The 24,149-nt window shown below is 41.9% G+C and overlaps 1 protein-coding gene across 1 annotated transcript in view; it reads left to right on the forward strand.

Moving 5' to 3' along the window:
* Window positions 1-16,939: 16,939 nt before the first annotated feature.
* Window positions 16,940-24,149, forward strand: part of GLP2R (glucagon-like peptide 2 receptor) — a 145,293-nt gene continuing 138,083 nt past the window's right edge. The window contains exon 1 of the mRNA XM_006898576.1: window positions 16,940-17,131. Within this exon, the coding sequence (XP_006898638.1) occupies window positions 16,940-17,131 (192 nt within the window). The remainder of the gene's footprint in view (window positions 17,132-24,149) is intronic.

Consider the following 24,149-nt stretch of genomic DNA (forward strand, 5'->3'; position numbering starts at 1 on the left):
AAAACCATCCCAGCAGTCTGAAGATCATAAATCTTGAGTTTTACCATGCTTATCTTTGTGAAGTTCCAAGTTCTTAAGTTTTAATCCTTCATATTTCTACACTGCCCTTCTGCTGAGCTACCAGAAAAGAAATGAAGGATGAGTTTACGATGAAAACAATTGGTTGGGATACTTTCTCACCAAATGTGTGTTGTTGTTGTTGTTACGTGCAGTTCAGTCAAGTACGACTCATAACAACCTTATGAACAACAGACCTGAATTCTGTTCTATCCTGTGCCATCCTCACTGTCTCTGATACACTTGAGTCCATTGCTACAGTCACTGTGTCAATCCATCTCAGTGAGGGTCTACCTCTTTTGCTGTCTCTGCCCTTTCAAGCATGATGTCCTTTCCCAAAGAATAGACTAATCTAGAAACAAGTCCAAAGTATAAGAGACAAAGCTTTGTCATCCTTGCCTCCAAGGAGTACTCTGGCTGCACCTTTTCCAAGATATACCTGTTCATTCTTTTAGCTGCCCATGGGATGTTCAGTACTCTTCTCCAGCATCACAACTCAAAGTCAATTCTTCTGTCATTGTTATTCATTGTCCAGCTCTCAGGTACATAGTAAGTAACTGGAAAACAAACAAACAAACAAACGTGGCCTGAATCAGGTGCACCTTAGTCTTCAAACTGACATCTGTGCTTGTCAGTCTTTTGGAGAAGTCCTTGGAAGCAGCTTTGCTCAAAGCGACATGTCTCCTCTTTTCCTGACTTCTGATACTAAGGATGTTGGTTGTCAACCCAAGCACGACAAAACCATTAACAGTTTCAATCTTTTCTCCATCTATCATGATGGTGCCCACTGGCCCAATAGTAGGTAGGCAGGGATATATATATATTATATATATAAGTTATAATCTTATATATATCTTAAACTTATATATATATAAGTTTATAATAATATGTATATATAATTATATAATCATATGTATATATAAAGCATATCATTATATGAATATATAAAAGTATATCATTATATGCATATATAAAAGTATATCATTATATGCATATATAAAAGTATATCATTATATGCATATATAAAAGTATATCATATGCATATATAAAATTATATCATAGGCATATATAAAATTATATCATTATATGCATATATAAAATTATATCATTATATGTATATATAATTTTGTATATCTATCTCTATCTCTATCTCTATCTCTGTCTCTCCACACAAATTGCATTATGGAGAGTTTTACTCAATTTAGGGTTGAAAACAACAAAGTAAAAGACCTGATTTTATTAATCTTCAGTCATAGGGAGCTCTATAGAATTTTAACTAAGTCTACACAACTGGGCCAATAGCAACACCATGATAAACAGAGGAAAGACTGAAGTTGTCAAGCATTTAATTTTAATTAAAATAAATTTAATTTTAAGTTAACTTTAAATTAAATTATGTAATATCATTTTAGTTTAATGAATCTATGTGTATGGAGGCAGCCTTCAAGAAATCAAGCAATTTATTGCACTGAGTAGATCTGCTACAAAAGACCTCTTTAAAGTGCCAAAAAGCAAAAATATTACTTTGAAGAGTCTGCTAAGGTCTGACACAAGCCATGATGTTTCCAATTGCCTCATACAAAAATAAAAACTGCACAAGGAGTAAGGAAGACCAAAACCGAATTGATACTTTGAATTAAGATATTGGCAAAAAGTTAAACAGATGACACACTATCAGAAGAATGAACAAATCTGTTACAGAAGTACAGCCAGAATTCTCCTCAGAAGGGAATATGGTAAGACTTTCAAACACTCTAGGCATGTTATCAGCAGTGCCAGTCTCTGGTGATGGTAGAAGAAAAAGACCCTCAGCAGATGGAGGGACACAGTGGCTGCAATTACAGGCTCAAACTTAGCAATGGCCGTGGGATGGTACAGGACTGCCCAGGTCTTTGTCTGTTTACATAGGGTCCTGTGAGTTGGACACAACTTAACAATAACCACTCTAGATTTGTGCCATTGGGAATGTTTTCAGGTTCATTCTCTGATTCTGGTAGGAGCAACCCTGCAATGGTTACAATAGTATAAAAATAAGGGAGGATCCCAAATGTACCAGGGACTGAATTACATTTGCAAAAACTCTGTTTCCAAATTCACAGGTACCAAGGGTAAGAACTTCAATCTGACTTTTTTTGGAGGGAAACAATTCAACCACAATAAGCCCCTAGAACTCTGCAAAAGAGCAAGAAATGAGTGTACTAATTTTTTAATGTTGGAGGAGCTCCCTCAACATGGGGATGGACACATGGTCTGCAGTTATGAGATCAAATATCATAATGATTGTAAGGATGGCACAGGATTGACCAGGGTTTCATTCTGTAAACATAAGGTCACTATGTGTTGGACTTGAACGGTCAGAGAGGCATGGCATTTGCATTTAGCAGATGCAGCTCCCTATAGACAACAACAACAGTGAAAAAAAATATCAGAAAACCTAAAAACAGGGGCTTGTCTTAATTATTGAAATTAACACAAAACATATACTGCCACTGAGTCAGAACTGACTCAGCTGACCCTCCAGCAGATTTCCAGACTGTAAATCTAGGGGAGATGATTACTCATCTTTCTCCTATGCTCCTGATAGTGGTTTTAGACTACCTGCCATTACATTACCAGTGCAACTCCTTATCCACTAGACCACCAGTGCTCCCTAGTTATTGATAAAGCAAGTACAAAGTCCCTGATTTTGGTTGTTGTATTTAATATGGAGGCCAGGACATTATAGACTGCTAGAGTCAGCAACTCAAACTGTTTCTCTCTTGAGGTGCAGTGCTTTTCACAGCATTACCTCTGCTCTTTCCAGGTACAGTGCCTGGAGGAGGGAGAATCTAACTTGTCTTCTGAAGGCAGCTGCCTCGTCCTTTCTGACAGGACCACAGAAGAGTCCAGGTACAGAGCCAGGGGTAAGGCAGAAAGAGTGGAGGCCAGCCAAGGAGATGAAGAGACGTCACAATAGCTTAGAAGGGTGAGCTCCTCAGGCCAAGGGAGTCAGACCATAATGATCCCTTGATTAATGTAAATCCTCAGAAAATGGTGTGCCTTTTGAATAAGGCCAGCAGGATTAAAAGGAAAAAGCTTTACAAATCCCATGAAGCTGTAGAGCTAGGTGCCACATAGCTGGTGAGGGCCTCTCTGGCCAAGCGGTGCAGCAAGCCAGCTCCAGAAAGCCGTATCAGACTCCCTGGCATTTGACTTTGGTGTTACTGATCTGCTTGCTGTGCCCACCTCACAACACCCCTTTCTTTGATTTTTTTTAACACTCCTTTCTACATCTTGTCTTCTCTTTTGGAGTGCCCAGGTCTTTCTGTCCTTGAACTTTGTGAGTTTAGCAGAACAGCCTAGTATATTATATCCACAGACTTTACCATCATTGCCCAATTTGTCCAGAGGAAAGGACATCTTGTCTGAGTAACTTCTCAGCTAGAAGTTTTAATTTTAATGTGTGGAATCATAGACTGTGTCTTTCTTTAAGGGAATTTTCAGCAACAATGGTGCACTATTCTAGGTGCCATGTGCAGAGGATGTTTTGAAATCTCTAGGTAAGGGTTTCCATAATGAGCCATATTTTAGAGTGTCTGGATCCCTAGATGGTATAACCTAATGGTAAAAAGAGCAAAGGCTGCATGGTAGTGGCCATATCTGATCTTTTTCAACTTCACAAAGGAAACTATGCTTGGCAATAGCATCAGTAACACAAAACCAGTTCCCATAAGGTCAGACATGTCCTCCATGCTCTCAAACCTCTTTCTACTACTTATCTCAACATTAATCTTACTGCCTTGCTGGGTCCAAAATCCTATGTGATTGCTCACAAACCACATAGAACCATTACAGGGGAATAAAAAGTTTATACCAGGTTAGTAGCAGAATTCAGTCAGGACAGCCCCCAAAATGTGTCCACAGGTACCTCAGCCTTGAGCCTTATGGCTTTAGACTAGTGTTACAAAAGTTCCCAGTCCTACCAATATTGGCTCCCCACCTTGAGTTGTCCAGTGAATTTGGGCAAAGGCTCTTAGCTCCGGTGCCAATGTAGCATCCCAAGGTCTCATCTCACGTTCTATGCTGTGGCTGCTATGGTTGTTTCTCCTGTAGGCCCTCTTGCTTTCTCTTTTCCTGGCAGTAAGATTTTTGTTCTTTGCTGGTGTAGACGGTCTCTCCATCTGCTGCTGGGTTGCTCCATTTAATGACAAGACTAGCCAATCCTGTCGTGGATTGGTAGACAGTCAAACCCCTTGTGGATAGGCTAGTACACGCTATTTGCATATTCTCACCCATCTACATGGCAAAGACAAATAATGGCTAGGAAACCCATATTGAAAGATTCCACACTGGTTATGCTGGACTGTTAACCTAAAGGTTGGCGGTCTAAAGCCACTCCACAGCACCTGGCAACTTGAATGATTACAGCCAAAAACCCCTCTATGGAGCAGTTTTACTCTGTAACTCTCTAACAACCATGAGTTGGAATTCATTTAACAGTAATGTGCTTGGGGTGGCAAGTAGAGCTCAAGTGAAATTAAAAGGAAAATAGGCAGTGATATCCCCATGGTGCAGCAAGGTTGAGAGGTAGTTGGCAGTAGAGAGGCCTCTTTACTGGACTTTTTGAATGAAAGAGCATCTGCCCAGGTGGGAGTCTCAATAGTAGATGTACCAAGCCTGCTTTGTCCCTGCTGGCCCTCTTTCTAAACACGTTTGGTCACCTTCCTAGTTACTTCCCCAGCCTATTCCTTTTCTTTCTGATGCTCCAGATCTCCCAGCCCTGGTGATAAGTGAAACTAAGTAACAGATGTTCATATGGTGCATTCTCCAAATGACAGCATCAGGCTACTTTCTTCTGCAGACATGCTTTTAGGGGTTATGTCATGTTTTAAAGATACTTAAAAATTGGGAAATCTCATTAAAAAAATCCAGATGTCTTACTTCCCTTTGGGGAGGGTGGAAATCAGTGTACAAGGCCTTCAGGCTCACATGAGTATAAAGCTGCACTGGGCAATATGTGTTCTCATCAACTGAGGCAAGAGCTTTCAAGACCATTGGAACTTCCAGCTAGTCCTGGTTCACAATCTGTGTTACCACCTTTTATAGGCATTTTGAGATAGGGGAGGGTGTCTGTTAGATCAGTAAACCACAAGACAGATGTTTTCCCTAATGAAATATTGTTGTACATTCTGTTTGCAATGAACACTTCCTATAAAGTTGCTTTTCAGAAACAAAAGCTTAATTGCCACCAAGCCAGAGCTAACTCGCAGCTGACCCTTCATTGTGCTGTCAAGGCTATAAATCATGAGAGGAAACTACCTATCTTTCTCCTGAAGAGAACCTGTTTAAACTGTTTCCTCAGCATGAGAAGTCCACCATCCTCCAACTGTTTGACCTTCCCCTAAAAGTTTTGGGTTCCAGTGGGTCCAGGTGTGCTAGGCAGTAAGGCTCGGTGTGAGTGGGCAAGGCAACAAGAGGCTGAGGGCTAGGATTGGGGGTAAAGGGAGGACTACCCTGTGGATCTTCCCACTTCTCTGCCCTCTCCTCCACCCCAGCGAGGGACAGAACCTAGAAGTGGCTGCAGAAGCTATGATGCTAATTTAAAGACTAAGGTGTGACGAATCTATTTCCTGTACATCTGAAAGTTGGACAATGAATAAGGACAGAAAAAAAAAACCACAAACAAACCCACAACAAACCACAGTGTCTTTGAATTGTGGTATTGGAGAAGAGTCTTGAATATCCCACGGACTGCCAAAAGAACAAACAAGTCTGTCTTGGAGGAAGTATAACCAGAGTGCTCTTCAGAGACGAGGTTGGTGAAACTCTGTCTTACCTGCTTTGGACATGTTGTCAAGAGGGGCCAGTCCCTTGGAAAAGACATCATCCTGGGAAGTTAGAGGGTCAGAGAAAGAGAGGAAGACCCTCAGTGAGATGGATTGACACAGTGACTGTCATAATGGGCTCAAGTATGTAAAAGTTCATGAGATGGTACAGAATAGGGCAAGGTTCAGACCCATTGTTTACAGAGTCGCTAGGAGTCCAGGTCACGAGTTGTTACCCAGGAACAATTAGAGGCAGCTGAGAGCCTTCAGCCAGGACAGGATTTGAAGAGGTGCCCACAGATACTGTGCATGCGTACCACACCAGTCCTCAGTGTTTCACACTGTCCAGAAGCCTCAGGAATGGAATCCTGCTTGAAAAGACTGAATGTGCAAGCACCTTATTTCCAGACCCTTTCAGAGCCAGTTTAGTTCCTGGTAAACCTGCTTATTTCTAGACATTTCCTGATTATATAAAGTCTTATTTTTGTTTTATACTGTCCAGTTGGAACCAACCCATAGCTGACCCTCCAGAAGGTTTTCAGAGGAAGTTAATTGCAGAAAGGTGATGGCCCATTTTTCTTGAATCTTGGGATGTCATTGCAACTCCTTACTGCTAGGCCAGCAGAGCATTTTTAAAAAAATCATAAAATATACCTTGAAGAAATCATAACTGCTACCCAGGCAGATATACTCACACCCATGTTTATTGCGGCTATGCTCACAATAACAAAGATTTGGAAACAACCTAAGTGACCACCAACAAACGAATGGATAGAGAAGCTGTGGTATATTCACACAATGGAATACTATGCTGCATTGAAACACAAGGAACTTATGAAATATTATTCAAAATGGGTGATCCTGGAGGACATTATGCTGAGTGAAATATCTCGGTCACAAAAGGACAAATACTGCGTAGTGCCACTGTTGTAGAACAGGACTGACATCAGGGTTGGGGTGAGACTGAGAAAGAGGGGATAAATTATGTATACTGCCTTGAAATGGATGAGGATGTTTAAAAGCGATATATGATTGGGTGTTATGGTCATGACAAGAGTCCAGAATGAAAGCTGCATAGTGTGTGTACTTGGTGGGAGTGTGTGTGAGATTGTATACCAATGAAAGAATTTTTTTCTTACTTTTCAAAGAGAAGGGTGATCTGGGCGGAAGGGGTGGGCATGGAGAAAAAGGCAACAATGAATTAATGGAAAAAAAAATTTTTACTTTCTTGTTTCCCTCAGATGAAGATGGAAACTTGTGCTGTCCAGGTGCCCGGATGCAGCAAACATCGATTTTCCCTCTGTAGCCCTTCCTTTCTAATAACTCTGTCTACCCTTTAAAGGTCAGGCCTTCGGTGCTGGTTCTTGATCATTGGCAACTCTCAGTTCTGAGGTGCCTGTGAAGCTTTAAGTGTGCAATTCATGCCTCAAAGCTTTTATTTTACTCTGTGAAACCGACTTGATGGCCACGGGGTTGAATTTGTTTATCTGTTTGGTTTTTTTGGTTATGTTTGATATCATATTAGCTATTATTTAGTAAAAAATATTCCTAAGTGTATCCTGGGGAGATGGTTTCTAATTCTCCTTTTAGGTAAAATAATTATATATATATATATATATACATATATGCCTTGGTTTACTGCTTTATGTGTTTAGAAATACACAAAATGTGAGCCAGGTTTTTTGTTTTTCAGCTTGAGGGTACACAAAACTATTCATTGACGATTGGGAGCTCCTATGTCCTTGAGTAAAGTTTTGTGGCATTGTGGGGCAATAGGGAAAAATTCTGTGATGAAAGTTAAGACATTCTAGCTCCATGTTAACTCTCATGGCAGCTGTGTAGTCTACAGTGGGTTACGTCTCCCAATAAGACTCACTTTGCCTGAGTTTCATAGTCTTGTGTTCTATGTCAGCTTCTTCTTTTTCTTTTTATGACAGCCTCTTCTAAAGTGTTTTTTTCCTGAACACTAGTCTCACAGAATATTTTAAACCAAGGAGGCCTTGAAGCATTTGCTGCAGGAGGTCAATATGGATTGAAGCTCAAAATTAAGAAGACAAAGATTCTCACGACTGGGCCAATTGGCAGCAGTACCATGGTAAATGGAGAAGAGATTGAGGTTATTAACAATTTCAGCTTGCTTGGTTAAACACTCTTGGCAATAGCTGCAGGAAATGAAAAGATGAATTGCCTCAGGAAAGTCTGCTATCAGGGACCTCTCCAAAGTGCTAAAGTGTAATAATGTCAGTCTAGGGGTTGAAGTGTACCTGATTCAGGCCATGGTCTTTGCAATTACTTGCTATGCATCAGAGACCTGGACAATGACTAAGGATGATAAAAGGAGGATCGATGCCTTTGAGTTGCGGTGCTAAAGAAGAGTACTGAACATATGGACCACCAAGAAAACAAACAGGTTTTGTCTTGGAGAGGGTAAAACCAAGTTTCTTCTTGGAGGCATGGATTTTAAAGTTTCTTCTCACATATTTTGGGCACGTGGCCAGAAGAGACCAGTCCTTGGAGAAGGACATCATGCTTGGAAGGGTGGAGGCACAGCACAGGAAGACTGTGAATGAAATAAATTGACGCAGTCACTGTGTAATGAGGGTAGTTGTGTTTGTGTGTCATTGAGACTGTATACATAGGGTAATTATGAATTACTGGTCACTTGATGTCACACAGCAACAACAACAATGACATTTCCACCCAGCTTTCCAACATCAACTAGGGAGCTCTCTTGGCCTCATGATAAGAAGCTGTGCTGTTAATCCTAAAGTACACAGTTTGAATCCACCAGCTGTTCCACCAGTGAAAATGAAGTAGTCTCCTCTTGCATGGTTTAAAAAAATCCTGGAGGGCCAGCCATGAGTCAGTTTTATTCGATGGCATACAACAATGGTGGTAATGGTCAACTAATTTTTTTTCATTTCAACATTAAAAAAAAAATATTAGTACTATCGTTCTTACCCCATGTGCATCAGAGTAGACCTGTGCTCCATAGGACTTTAAAGGATTGGCTTTTAAAATGTCTGAAGGTGGAGGGTGGAGGTCGTGAGACCCACTGACTCACATCTTGGTTAGTTGATGTTCCTTGCATTACCGGGAATTCTGTGGTCAAATAATTTTGAGAGACCCTAGGATAAGTAACATGAAACAGGTTTCTCTATTGCGGGATTTCTCAGTGATCTTAAAGTACTACTGTGCATTGGGACTTGCTGGTAGTGTAGTTTGTTTGGACTGCTAAAGCAGCTAATCAAAAGGTTGGCAGTTCGAGTCCCCCAGCTGCTTCAAGAGAGAAAGATTTACAGCCTCAGAAACCCAGTGAGACCATAAGCTGGAGTCCACCTGAGGTCAGTGGGCTTGATTTTTGTTTTTGCTTTTTAGTGTTCTTTGCATTTCTAAGAAGAAATGTAATATGCAATATTTTCCAAATTTATTTGACTGTCCAAGTTCTTTCTACTTATTCTTAGAAAGAGTACCTCACAAGGCATCCTTATGGAGTCCTTGAACAGATCTGGCCAGACACATTTTTAGGGCTTTTTCTGTCCTGATGTCAAGTGTATATGCTGCATATAGATCAGAAAGAGGTTATGAAGTTCATCCTTTTATTTCTACGGATCATTGACATCTCAACACTCCTTAAAATTAGGTGTGTGTTCCTGTGAATATGTGCAGGACCCTCCGGTGTTGTAATCTGTGAAAAGCTGGGGCTTGATCTTCCCTGAGTCTTCTCTGCTTCCATTGCATTTAATGGATGGACTTTCCACATCTATGTTTTCCAAAAAGCAACACCTTGCAGAGCCCAACCCCCTTGAGCAGGAGGGACAACAGCCTTGTGTTGTAGGGGAGCAGCTGCCTCCGGTGACAGAAAGGAGCATAAGGATTCAAGTCTCCCTTGACAGAGTTGCCTCTTTCTGCCCTGCCTTGTGTTCAGACATAAACACCGGGGCCACCTTGCTTTAAACCTTCACTCTTCAGTCCTGTTTGCCTGGCGTGTCCTCACCTTCAGACCTAGCATCATTGCAAATTCCCCGATGAAGACTTCTCATCTCCAGAGCTGTAAATAGCCTCTCCCTCTTTGTAGTCCCATGTCATGTTGTTGTTATGTGCTATCAAGTCGCTTGCGACTCATAGTGACCCTATGTACAAGAGCTCTAAGTGCTCTTCTATCCTGTGCCAACCTAGCCATCTCAAACTCACTTATTCCCACCGCTCCAGTCACAGAATCGATCCATCTCACCGAAGGTCTTCCTCTCCTGCGCCTCCCCTCCACTCTGCCAAACATGATGTCCCTCTCCAAGGACCAATCCCTCCTTGCAACATGCCCAAAACATGTCAGACGAAGCTTCAGAATCCTTGACTCCAAGGAGCATTCCTTCTTCACCTTCTCCAGGACAAACTTGTTTGTTCTCCTAGAAGTCCATGTTGTATTTAACACTCGTCTCCAGAACCACAGCTCAAAGGCATCAATTCTCTTTCTAGCAACCCTATTCACTGTCCAACTCTCCAATGCATAGCAAGTAATTGCGAAGACTATAGCCCAGATCAGGCGCACCTTAGTGTCCAGTTTGATATCGTTGCTCTTCAGTACTCTTGAGAGGTCCCTCCCAGCTGACTTTCCCAATGCAATTCTTCTCTTAATTTCTTGGCTGCTGTTACCAAGAGTGTTGATTGTGGAGCCAAGTAAACTAAAACTGTTAACTATCTCAATCTCTTCACCATCCATACTGATGCTGCCAATTGGCCCAATGGTGAGAATCTTTGTTTTCTTGACATTGAGCTTCAATCCATATTGAAGGCTACAGTCCTTGACCTTCTGCAGCAAGCACTTCAGGTCCTCCTCAGTTTCAGAGAGCAGGGTTGTGTCATCTGCATAATGCAGGTTGTTGTTAATTCTTCCACCAATCCTGATGCCACATTCCTCTTCGTACAGCCCAGCGTCTTGGATGATCTATTTTTTTTCCCTGTGTCATAGCGAGCTTTATTATGCCAAAAATTTAAATAGGGAAATACCAAAAACTAGTGTGAAAGAATGTATTTATGGTGAGTAGATATAATTAGAACTTATTAGGACAAAACATGTTAGAAAGAAAAAGGCTTCTCTAGAGAAAACTAGGAACATTGCTCTTTATAATGTCAGGGGAGGCTGGGCATAGAGTAGAACCTGCGTTTGAAGACAAGAGCTAGAAAGGCAGGAGCTATTTCTCAGTGAACAGAAGTTATATGAAGGATCTCAAATGTCCAACTTTTCCAAACTGCTCTACCACTCCACCATGTATTAGAGCAGCTGTCCCTCCTCCTGTCAGCCCTTTGACCTCCATCTGTCTTCAGTTCCATAATTTGCAAAGGAAACTCAGAGAAACTCATAGACCATCAGGGAAATGGCTCCGGAGGTTGTGGGGGGCTGGCAAGTCCCGAGCTCATAGATTAGGCTTGCTCACTTGGTGGCTGCAGGCAGTTGTGGTGACTTGCCAGGTGCCTGGTACTGGCTGATGCACGTTGCTCCAGAGGCTGGTGAACAGTGCATTGGCTGGTAGTGGTTCTCAGAGCAGCTGGGTCAGGTTAGATTCAGCATCCAGAGCAAAAAACATCAAATCGTCCAAGAGCGCTCCTCTATACCAGCTCTCAGGGCACCAAACCATACCCAAAGAGAACTAAGAGTGGCAAGTAAGGTAGGGCCTCAAGATACGTCCCATCTTAACCCCACATCATTAATACAACAGACAACTTGCTCCACATTGAGATTGTAAACACAGTCAAAGAGGCTAGAATTTGTAATACATCGAACACTGGAAGGCTGTAGTTGGAAGGGCCATCATACTTAACTCACTGCACCACAATGGAGGTGAAAATTTGTTTTCAAGAAAAGCTTCTGCAGGGTGAAGTCTCTCTCAGGGAGGAGTGATAGGGAAAGGCAAAGGACACACTGACAAAGGAGATTAATCAGAACTGGCTTTGACGAGCACTGTGGCAATTGGACAATTAAAACAGACATTTGGGGGGGAAGAAGAATGAACTGAGGAGGAGGGTAGAGAAAACAGCACAACAATGAATGAATGAAAACCCAAAATTTCTGTAAATGTTCATTAAAATTAATAAAATTTAATAATTAAAAAAATAAATGAGTATGTATTTGAAAAAAAAAAAAAAAGAGAAGCTTCTGTTCCAGAATTCCTAAAAATGCAGGATAAATGCCAGCGATGCAGCTCAAGGCTGGGCAGGAGTCATCTTTGACTTTCCAAAGTGAATGGTGATTGTTAATAAACTCTAATGATTAGTACACCAGACATTGTCTCAGGTTCTTTTTTAAAATCTGCTTGCTTAATATTCATCATAACACCAGGAGGTAGGTGCTGCTATTATTTTATAGACAGAGGCTTAGAAAGAAGGGGCTTGTTCAAATGTCACTTAGTGGCAGAGTGGAGATTCAAACCTAGGCAGCCTGGCTCCAAAGCCCACACTCCCAGCCATGACCCTGCTCCTGGCACACTCAAACCAAAGGGATGTGCTGACCTGTGTTAAAGGGACTCTGCACGCACAACCTCCAGAGCCTCACGTGGAGCAGATGAATGTGAACCATCAGCCCCCACACCCCACCTCTCAAACTTCTGGACAGTCTGACTGTTGTCATCCCTGCTGTTATCTTACCAGGTTCTGGCACAGAGCCTTGGTCACCCTCTGGGTTTCCTTACACCGAAGGCTGCTGCCCCGTAGTGAGGGGAAGGCCAGGCTGAGGCAGATGGCACAAAGGAGATGGACCAGCTGCACCCAGCTCTCCCCATGGTGAAGGAAGTCCTGGAGCAGATGAGATGTGCTCCCCCACCCCACCTCCTCATGCCACCCACTCCCCTTGACCTGCCATCTGGCTTCCTTATAGAGTGCTCCCTCACAAATCCTTATTTCAGGAATCTGGGTGTTCTCCAATGCACATGCGGACGTGAGCACCTGTAAGGTGAGGAGGCCTCCTGAGAGGACCAGCTCTAAGCTCCCTCCTGTCCTTCCAGGACCTGGTGAGAGAGAGGGCTGTGAGGTTTTGTGGGGGGTTGTTACAGAGTTACTGGTAGTGCAAATCATTCGGTGGACTGCTGACGGAAAGGATGGGGGGTTTGAATTGAATGCAAATGTCCTCAAAGGAAAGGCTTTCTTACGGAATAAAACAAACAAACAAAAAACCAAAAACAAAACAAAAACCCAAACAAAAAACCAGCCACTGGACACCTCATGGAGCATGAACTGTGCCAACACCCATGGAGTCACCACCAGCTCGAAGTGACTCCTCATCAACTGGAGGGGGCTGGTTGGTTTTAATTTTATTGTGATAAAACATACAACATAGACTCTACTGTGGTAGTCAACCTCATCTGTCCAGTTCAGTGACATTCATAGCTTTTACCATGCCATGCAACCAAATGTCAGCACCCCAAACAGGAATTTAGTTCCCCTGAACCAATAACTTTCCCTTTCCTCTTATAACTCCTGGAATAAAAACTAATAAAAAGTTCATTAGTTATTAGTAACAAACTTTCAAAAAGTTTTTAAAACATATGAAACACAATGTAAATGAAGAATATGTGAAACACAATGTATATGAATAAAACACAATAGATGTGAATTTTGTATGCAAACCAAAAGACAATAAAAAAACAATTTTAAAATGTTTTTAGAACTATTTAGAGTTTATTAGTTACTAGTGTTTCGTTTTGGCCTCTCTACCTCTGATGTTGTGGACATTTATATGAGTGGAATCATATAATGTGTGGCCTTTTGTGACCGGTGTCTTTTACTCAGCCTGGGTTCAAGGTTCATCCACCCTTGCTGTGTGGCACACATCAGGTCTTCATTTCTCCTTAGCTTTCCATTGTATGGGCATGTCATGCTTCACTTATTCATTCATCTGTTCGTGGACATTGGAAAGTTTTGTTGCTAACACAAAGCCTGGTCCCTTTCTGGCTATTTGAATCCACCAGCAGCGCCAAGGTAGAAAGATGGACAGTCTTCTTCTGTGAGAGTTACAGCCTCAGAAACCCACTGGAGGGTCAGCTGTGAGTCAGTTCTGACTCCACAGCAATGAGTATTTTGAGCTTGGGTTTTGGTGACTATTGAGAGAAATGCTATTATGGACATTGGTGTACGTAGATCTATCTGAGTCCCAGCAGCAAGGAGCTGGGAGCTCTGGTGGGCTAGTGGTAAATAAGCTGCATTGCCATCCAAAAATTCACATGATTATTTTTTTAAAATTTTTCCTACTAGCTTATTTACAAAATTAAAATAAAAATTTGAATAAATTCTTTCCATTTCCCTCAGCCCCCATCAAATTGTACAATGCAATGATTAATCTCCTCTTCCCCCTGCACATTCATATTCCTCTGCTTCCAGCCTCTCTCACCTCTCCTGGATCCTTATACTCATCCTACAATAACAGTTTCATACAATATTTATCCTTGTGGGATGAGTTAACTCAGCATAATGCTCTCCAGTCCCTCCCAAGTTAGGTAATAATTTACAAAGTTATTACTCCTGTGTGCTGCGTAGTATTCCATTGTGTGAATGTACCCTAATTTCTCAATCCATTCATTTGTGGAAAAATGCTCACGATTCTAATCCACCAGCTGCTCTACAAGATAAAGGTGGACACTCTCCTTCTATGCAATTTATTGCCTCTGAAAACCTGCTGGCTGGCGGGTCAGCTTTGAGTTGGTTTTGACTGAGCCTAAAGAAGGTTTGGCTGGATATCTGGGAGGGGCATCCCCGCCTTGTGTTTTCCACTGAACAAGGGCCCTTGGTCTTGGTTCTGGAAGCAAGTCTTGTGGGGACTGTATGGGGCATGTTCCCCATTCAGTTTAATGTTGAGAAATTGCAGAGGAGAACTATTTACGGGGACTGTGAGTGAAGGAGCCCAGGCAGAACTGCTGCAGGCCAACGGCAAGATGAAGCGCAGAGGAGCTCCGTGCTGTGCAGAGGTGAAGGGTCAGCTCACACCATCCCACACTGCTGCACAATTCAGGGCTAGTCTCAAAGCTGGCCAGGTGAGCTCTTGGCACAATCACCCTTGCCCTTGTCCAAATGCTGGTGGTGGAGTGATGATACTTTAGGAGTTCAGGGCAAAGGACTTTATGTAGGAGTGAGCGAGGGCAGGAAAATGATAGCAGAAAGTTTCCAGTGAGGTCTGAAATGACTCAGCCATTGAGCATGTGTCAGAGACCATCTGAAGAGCCTGGGTCTGACATAACTGGGGGAAACATCCCCATGAGCTGGTAGAAGGTAGGGCAGTGAAATGTCAATTAACATCACTTTATTTCTTCTTTCCTGCTGTTGAAGCTTTATCAGTGGTGTTATATGCTGGAAATAACCTCACAAATTGTGCGCATATATTATGCGAGCTTTATTCTCCCAACTTTTTTTTTTCCTCCCAACTTGTGGCAAGAGAGTTACCATGTTTTATCACTAGATGGTGCTCATCCTACTGGCAGGGAAATTGTATGTGCCGCCAACCATAGTTCCTTCAGAAAAAAGATGTTTTGAGAAAAAAGTTCAAAGAAATTTGATAATTCATTCTCAACAATTGTCCCAATTATTTGTAACTCATGCAGTCAGATAAAGTAGCCAAGATGAACTCTCATGGTTAAAACTCAAATGGGAAACTAATTGGAAACCTTTTGCTGAACTGCTGTTTTGTGCAATCCCATCTGCCACCTGGGCCTCTGGTTCAGGCAGCTCAGGAGAGTTGGATTCTGGGAGCCGAGTGAGGCAAGCTGAGTGAGAGGGCCAAGCAGAGCTTGCTAACGCAGTGAGGAGCAAACAAGAGTCAAGGAACGCACCAAACAAAACCCCACTGCTATGGAGTCTATTCTAACTCAGGGTGACCTTCCATCAAGTTTCTAATACTTTAAATATTTACTGGGGGAGACTGTCAATCTTTCTTTCATAAAGTGGCCAGTAGATTTGAATTGCTGACCCTTCAGTTAGCACCCTACACATAATGTACTTTGACACCAGGGCTCTTTAAGAGAGTAAGTAGCAAGAGAGATACCTTATCAAGTGTGACTCTGGTGAGAAGAACTTGCAATCTTGCTCTACCGTTTTGTCTGGTGTGTTGCTGTGGGCTAGCAATCTAAGTTCTCTGAACTTGAATATTTCTCAGGTTTCCAATGAAGAATTATCATACTGTCATAGGGTGTTGGGAGGATCTTGTAAAGGTGAATGAGTATGAACTTATGTACTGATATGCCAGTAAGTGATGGATGGTGGGTACCATTCACACGGGACTGGGCAACATGGCTGAGAGTAAGCAGACAATCAAAAAGACTTAAATGTTGGCCTTTCCAACACGGTGCTTTGCCGCTGTCAGCATGGCATTATCAGCATTTCTAGAGCTAAAAGGCAGTGTGTGTGTGTGTGTGTGTCTCCAGCACCAGTCAGCTGGCCCTCCTGCCCTCTTGGCTTACCTAAGGCCCAGAGGATGGCATTATCAGCATTTCTAGAGCTAAAAGGCAGTGTGTGTGTGTGTGTGTGTGTGTGTGTGTGTGTGTGTGTGTCTCCAGCACCAGTCAGCTGGCCCTCCTGCCCTCTTGGCTTACCTAAGGCCCAGAGGAGACCCTGTCTGTGGCTGGTCTCAGTCTGGTCCTCACAGGTTCCATGACTTAGTAACAAACATCCCCCACACGTGAAGATGCCCGTCTCAGAAGTGGGGGGTGGTCCTCTCCAGCCTGCCTTTGCACAGAAGCTCGTGGGTCTGTCCCACCCGGGCCTTTGCACTGAGCAGGACCTCAAGACTTGCAATCCATTGACCACCCTCCTCCTAGGCCTCAGCGAAGGAAGTCTCAGGGAGCACAGGCGACTTGGTGAAGTTCTGGGAAAAATCTCCCTGCCTCTAGGGGGGCCGGGGCGGGGGATGAGGCTCTGTTGATGAGAAAATTTGGCGATTCCCTAGATCTCTCTAGACGGGTTCAGACTCTCTGGGCGGTGTGGCGGGGATTTGTGCAAACACTTCCTCACTGTACAGAGAGGAATGCAAGCGGAGGCCGCCTGCGGTACATCGTGGACTCTTCCAGAAATGTGCCCGCGCTGGTGAGCGGGCAGCGAGGATGATGAGGACCGGACCGAGCGGGTCAGGGCCGGCCGCACCGAATGGGAGACCCCTGCCTGGAGCTGGGCGGCTGCAGAGGAGCACCCCTGCACCCCGGGGGCCCAGGCCTCTCCCCTCCCACAGGAAGCTCGTTCTCCAGCCCCCACTAAGGCCCTTCCTCGTCCTGGTGCTGCTGGTTTCCATCAAGCAAGTAAGAGCGCTTGATTTATTAATTATTATTATTATCACTATCAGTTGTGCATGTTTTCTGATTGTAAAAGCAATTTGGGCCTTTTGTAGGCAATCTGGGAAATAGCCCTATTAGGAAAATAATGATCCAGAACTCTAGCGTTTGAAGGCAATCACTGTTAATATTTTGGCATGTTTTCCTTAACTTTTAAAGCTATGCACATTTTTACGTAGCTGAAATCCTGAGGCACTGAACATTTTGGCCCAGGTTTCCCTCATATTATGAGCGTTTTCTTGGGCCAACAGGAACTTGGTTAAATATCGCTGAAAACTTCTCTATGGCTCTTCGTTCTGTCAGGTTTGAGCACTCAGGTAAAACGGCTTGTTTTGCTCTGTTCTTATTTTTCCTTTCTTTCTCTTGTTTTTTCACTTTTTTATTTCTTATTGTACAAGTATAACGTGCTCATTGCTTAAAATAAAAACCAAAGGAACCTGTTCTTATCTTTCCTTCCTCTTTTATCTTCAATATTATAAAGGCATAGACTACTTAGTGTTTTTTAAAAAATTATAACATTCAAAGAGACATATGTGACAAATATCTGTAATTCTACCACCGAGAAATTACCCTCTTTTATATTTTAGAATTGATACATCCAGATATTTTTCTACCATTTAGTTATATCAACAATACAAATCAGCATTTTTATTGAGCAGCTAGGCAAAGGGAACTCTGGGGCCTTGGTGGCAAGGATTTGAGCTGTCAGCTTAAAGGTAGTCTGTTTGAATACACCAGGTGTCCCTGGGGCAGAAATATGGGCAGTCTCCTCCTGTGTGATTTATTGCCTCTAAAAACCCAGCTGTAGGTTAATTTTGACTCCATAGTATATAACAACAAAAGCAACAGCATGCAAGATTAGCCCTTCTCATCTCATGTCACACTTGACTATTTTGTGAGGAAGGCTTTCTTGGTTAGTCCCATTTTAAGACCAAGAAACTGGTCTTAGGGAGTTTGAGCTTGTTTTTCTGTCAATAAGTGTAGATCAGTGGGATGCTGTTGAGGGGCTTGTAAGACGTATTATTGTCTTGTATGGACTTACCACTTACAGTTGGGCGTTCTGGAAACTGTCCTAGAGGACTAGGATTTTGGTCCTTTTCTTTTCAGGGTTCCATTTTTCTAGTGGGCCATGATTTGAGGAATTTCTGTTCCACACATCTGAAGGTGGGGTCGTCAAATACTTTTCCTCTGTGGCCTTTTTCTCTTCTAGTGCTTGGGCAGAGTTAGTCCCTGCTTTCAGTAATCCTGTTCTCTTTCCTTCCTCAGAATTCTAATTCCCTTGGAACCTCCACACAGGGAGGGGTGTATTGCCAGACCTCATACAGAGTTTGCTTGATTTGGCTTCCTCCGATGTTAGTAATTTTGAGATGAAGATGAAAATGAAGCTGACACCAGCCCTGGTATTTTCAATTATTATGCCTGTATAGCATAGCAGAAATTAGGAGGATAGCAAGATCAGACAAAGTTTCAATCTGTTGTATACAGGATCTCTATGAGTCAGAATCAATACCTAACAATAACTAGCATATACATGCAAAGGCTGGACAATAAGTAGGGATGACTGAAGAACTGATGCATTTGAATTATGATATTTGTGAATAATGTTGACTGTTCCATAGATTGTCAGAAGAGTGAACAAATCTATCTTGGAGGAAGTACAGCAAGAATGCTGTTTGGAAGTAAGGCTGGTGAAACGTCCTCTCACATCCATCACACATGTTATCAGAAGGGACTGGTCCTTGGAGATAGGCATTATGCTCTGTAAAGTAGAGAGTTGGTGAGAAAGAGGAATATCCTCCATGGGATACATTGACACAATTGCTACAACAATCAAACAGCAGTAATTGTGAGAAGGGAATTGGACTACTAGTCATTATTTTCTTCTTCTGTACACATAGTCCTTATGAAGTGGAACTAATTCAGTAACATCTAGCAATAACAACAACAGCCCAAGAGTAATCATATAGTAGCCTCTGACATGTGGCTACCCTACGAGTGTCAGAGTACCACTGTGTTCCATAGAATTTTCAGTGACTAATGTTTTGGAAGTAAAACACCAGATCTTCTAAGGCATCTTGAGTTGAACTTGAACCTCTGACCTTTCCCTTGGAAGCTGAGTATGTTAAGTGTTTGTACTACTCAGGGACTTCTAAGTAGGCAAACTCTCTACTGAAATCTCCGCTGTCTCAAATTCTCTCTGGGGCTAACTTCGAAAGTACATGCTTGCAAATATGAGGCCAAGCAAGGATCCGTTTTAGGCAAGTCTTCCACAAAGCCTCTCACTGAGTGATCAGGACAGTCCTGAGGGGGAGGCAGCCCTGATCTGGCTCTGACACGGGGTGGGGGCGGGGGTGACCAGTTAGTGGTCAGGCCATTGTTGTAGCAGTTGATGCAGAACTCTCGTTCGTGCTTCAGTTCTCTGAGTATCTCATAAGAAAATCAGTTACAGTCAGATAATTGGTGTTGATCCACAAACATATTCATTATCTACCAGGTGCCAAGTACTGCTATTTGAATATATATAGATACCTATTTAAAGGTTTATTTAAGATATGTGTTTAATAAATATTGGAAAAAAGATATATCTAAGGTATTTATACAAGTATTAGTCGCCTATGAACCTGTTTAATTCATGATGATCCGTTTGTGTCAGAATAGAACTACACACCATAGGTTTTCTTGACTGTGACCTTTGTCAAACAGATCACCTGGCCTTTCTTTAGAAGTAGATTTGAATCTCCAACCTTTTAATTAGTAGGCTAATTGTTTGTATCACCTAAAGTATAAACTGAGCACTTAATGGTTTGTACCACTCAAGGACTATAAAAATAACAACAACCACAACAATAACAACAACAACAAAATCCCCACCGTTCTGCCATTGATTCCAACTTACAGTGACCCTCCATCATTTTCCCCAAACTCAATCTTTGCGAGAGGAGACAGCTACTTTTGTTCCTCAGAGCACCTTGTGGGTTTTAAACTGCTGATATTTCGGCTGGCAGTCCAGCTATGCCACCAGTGTACCTAGTATTTTGTATCTTATTGTTAAATGCTTGCATATATATAATCTTGTTTAAACTTTTCAGTAAACCTCTAGAAAGAAGTATGATTATTGAATTCATTTTACAAATGAGGAAATGAAAATATAGAGGGTTAAGTGATTGCCCACAATTGTGTGGCTTGTAAGAGGTGGAGCCGTTGTGTCTATCCAAGGTGCTTGAAGATCTGTGTTCTTTCTCCCAAGGATTCCATGGAAGCTGTTGACATATGAATATTTATATATTATAAGAGCAGAATCTGCAGTTTCTCAGGTCGGCTTACAGCGTTTGCAAACCCGTAGTGAGTCCCTTTCATCCTGGGGTTTTCATAATAATGTGCCAGTGAACAACATTCCTTCCCGCTATCTGCCAGCCACTGGCTCTCAGAACATCTTCACTCTGTCTGTCCTCCAGCATCGGTCTATAACTCTGATGACCCTCCTCTTGCTTCATCACCTTAAGCCCCGTTTCTTTCTCAGATGTTTATATTATAAGGCTTTGCTAGACTTTCATGATGAATTTTGCTTATAGATGCTTTCTCTGCATGGAATATAAATGACTGTGGTGTGCTTCCTGGCAGGAAGTCTTCATAAAATTCACTTAATGAGAAATTCTCAGGCACAGTTTAGTTTCAGAGTTCAAATAGTGCTATCCTTACTCTCCTCCCCTCATTAAACTTAATTAGCAGTTGCTTTGACATCATAAAAACGTAAACCTTCCAAAGCTCTTTGAGAAATGGTTTTGTGGTCCTTTCAAACATTGTTGTTGATAGTGTAAAATGGTGAGTATTTTTTAAATAATAATTAAAAATCTGGCAAGGATAAGCAGTTTGGCAGTTCCTTGTCAAAAGCCCTTAAAAATGTGTATACACGTTGGCCTATAAATTCCATTTCAAAGAAATTCTCTTGAGAAAAGAAAGTGGTGCTAAAAAATTTAGCAATGACTTTCTCAGCAACATCATTTGTTTTTAGCAAATGTCTTAAAACAATGTATATGTTCAATGCTGGAGGAATTAAAAAATGAATTTATACCATTTATGGAATGAATACACATTGTTGTTATTGTTGATTGCCGTCGAGTCAAGCACTACTCATAGTGACCCTATGAAGAAAAGGCCTGAAGCCTTTCTAGAACTACTGTCATTTATGAAAGTTCATAGAGTTTCCAGAGGTATTTTGTTTAGGAAGTGGGTGCCACTCTTGCTTCCAAATGAATATACACAGGAATTTAAAAAATTAATTACAACCATTTATAGAATATACATAGAAAATACATAAATATATATTTATATGAAAAATACATTTTCTAGTGGAAAAAAGTATGATTCTTGCTTTGATTAAAAAAAAAAGGAAGAAGGAAAAGTATTCATACAGAGAGAAGATTCTGAATGGAGATTGCGATTCCTAGGCCAAGATTAATATTATGCTTACATCTTTGTGCTTAGCAGTAACTCCTATTTTAACTATATTAAAGTATATTTTTTTCTTGAAAAAAAGAATATATAGGAGATTTACTTAAAAGCAGACAATAAAAAATTTTTTATCCCCTTGTCTTTAGTCCTTGCTTTATATAAAGAGAGAGATGGGGAGAGATATTCATTTTAAGGAAGTGGCTCACACAATTCTCACACACTTGTGGAGACTGGCAAGTCCTAGGTCTGTGAGTCAGACTTCAGGAGAGATACATCTGGGGAGCCTAATGAGTCCCAGATCATCAGGCAGAGTCACAGGCTGCTGGCTTCAGAGGTGGACAAGTCCATGATTGGCAAAGACAGGAGGCTGCTAATTCAAGTCTGGAGGTGATGAGCCAGATACAGGATCAGGCAAAGAATCCAGAGAGAGTACCAGAAATATATCCAGAAATATATTCAATGAGGAACACACCTCTGTGAGATTTCCCTTCCATCAGATCTGACTAAATATATGCCTATAATCCTGCCTAAGAACATCTTTGAAGTTAGGGTTTACAATACTTAGGATAATACTTTATACTAGGAATTATAACTACTTTGATTCACATAACAATACACCCTTTGTCAAGTTGGCATCTGTATATAACTCCTTAAATCATACATAATCTCTAAACAAAAACAATTATAAAACCATATTAGAGGTAACATGATATAACTAGTACATATAAAACAAGAAAGGCACTATTCTCTTTTATAGTTTGTCTTTTCTAATTGAAGAGGACAAAAATATCCCATGCAAACATGTAAAGAAGACATAAAAATGACATTCTTTGTTTTGCAACCTGTCATGTGATTGTAATTGGTATTTGGAACTATTTTGTTCCACTACCCATTCTGTATTCCCTTTGCCTTCAGCAAGTACCTCGGCTTATCATAGTATAGTGTTAAGGGTTTGTTGTTTAAAATGGCTTTCCTAGCCATTGGCTAACTTTGCCATATGGATGGGTGGGAATATGCAAATATAATGTGCTAACCTGTCCACAAGGGGATTGGCTAGTCACCCCAGGTCAAAATGGGATTGACTAGTCTTGCCATTAAATTGAACAAATCCAGCAGCAGAATTTGAGAATCACAGCAAACTACGGCTAACCCTGAGGAAAATGGGGATCCCAGAACACTTGATTGTGCTTATTCAAAACCAGGAGGCAGTCATCAGCGCAGAGCAAGAAACATTGCACAGTTCAAAATTGAGAAGAGTGTATGCCAGGGATGTGTCCTATCTCCATACCTTTTCAATCTATATGCAGAACAGATTATCCGGGAGGCTGGGCTCTATGAGGAGAAATGTGGCATCAGGATTGGAGAAAGACTCATCAACAATCTGCCTTATGGAGATGACATAACCCTGCTTGCTGAAACTGAGGAGAACTGAAAGTGCTTGCTGCAGGTGGTCAAGGACTGCAAACTTCAATAGACTGAAGCTCAATATCAAGAAAACAAAGATTCTCACCACTGGCCCAATTGGCAGCATTGTGATGGATGGTAAAGGACTGAGATTGTAAATAGCTTTAGTTTGCTTGGCTCCACAATCAACACTCTTGGCACCAGCAGCCAGGAAATTAAAAGATGTGTTCTTTGGGAAACTCTGCTTTCAGAGACCTCTCCAGAGTAATGATGTAAGTCTGGAGACTAAGGTGCATCTGATACAGGCCGTGGTCTTTGCAAACACTTGCTATGATCAGAGAGCTAGACAATGACTAGGGAGGATAGAAGGAGAATTGATGCATTTGAGCTGTGATGTTGGAGAAGAGTATTGAATAGACCATGGACTGGTAAGAGAATAAGCAGGTTCATCCTGGAGAGGGTTAAACCAGGCTTCTTCTTGGAGGCAAGGATTCTGAAGCTTCCTCTGACATATTTTGAACATGTTCAAGGAGAGACCAGTCCTTGGAGAGGGATGTCATGCTTGCAAGGGTGGAAAGACAGCACAGGAGAGGAAGACCCTTGTTGCGATGAATTGTTTCAGTGACTGGGGTAATGAGGGTAGGTGTGTCAGAGACAATAACATTGCCACAGGATAGAGCAGGGTTCAGAGCTGTTATACATAGGGTCACTATGAGTTGCAGGTGACTTGACGGCACATAACAACAACAACAACAGCAAGAGCACTGGCAAAGAGGAAACAAGAGAGTGCAGTACCTCCTTTTTGGCTAAAGATGCTTGCAGCAACCAGACCAGAGCCTATGGGAACAGCAGCCATAGAAGTCACAGCAAAGAACCAGAGACCTGAGATGGGACAGAGCAAACCTTGTGACCACTACCCCATGGGTAACTCCAGCTAAAAGCCTTTACCCAAGTTTATTGGATGACTTGGAGGGAGGAGAGAGTCAAAATTGACAGGACTAGTTTTTTTTTATTGTACAAATATCAATACTTTATTTAAAAAAAATGACAAAACAATAAGATCCAGTGGGAACCTGAAAAAGTAGGGTAATGTTAGGCATGGATCAATGGTGATTGGTTTTATTATTAT

This window comes from Elephantulus edwardii, unplaced genomic scaffold (assembly GCF_000299155.1).
Source record: "Elephantulus edwardii isolate Elephantulus edwardi_28Jun2011 unplaced genomic scaffold, EleEdw1.0 scaffold00233, whole genome shotgun sequence".
In the NCBI taxonomy this organism is placed as follows: Eukaryota; Metazoa; Chordata; class Mammalia; order Macroscelidea; family Macroscelididae; genus Elephantulus; species Elephantulus edwardii.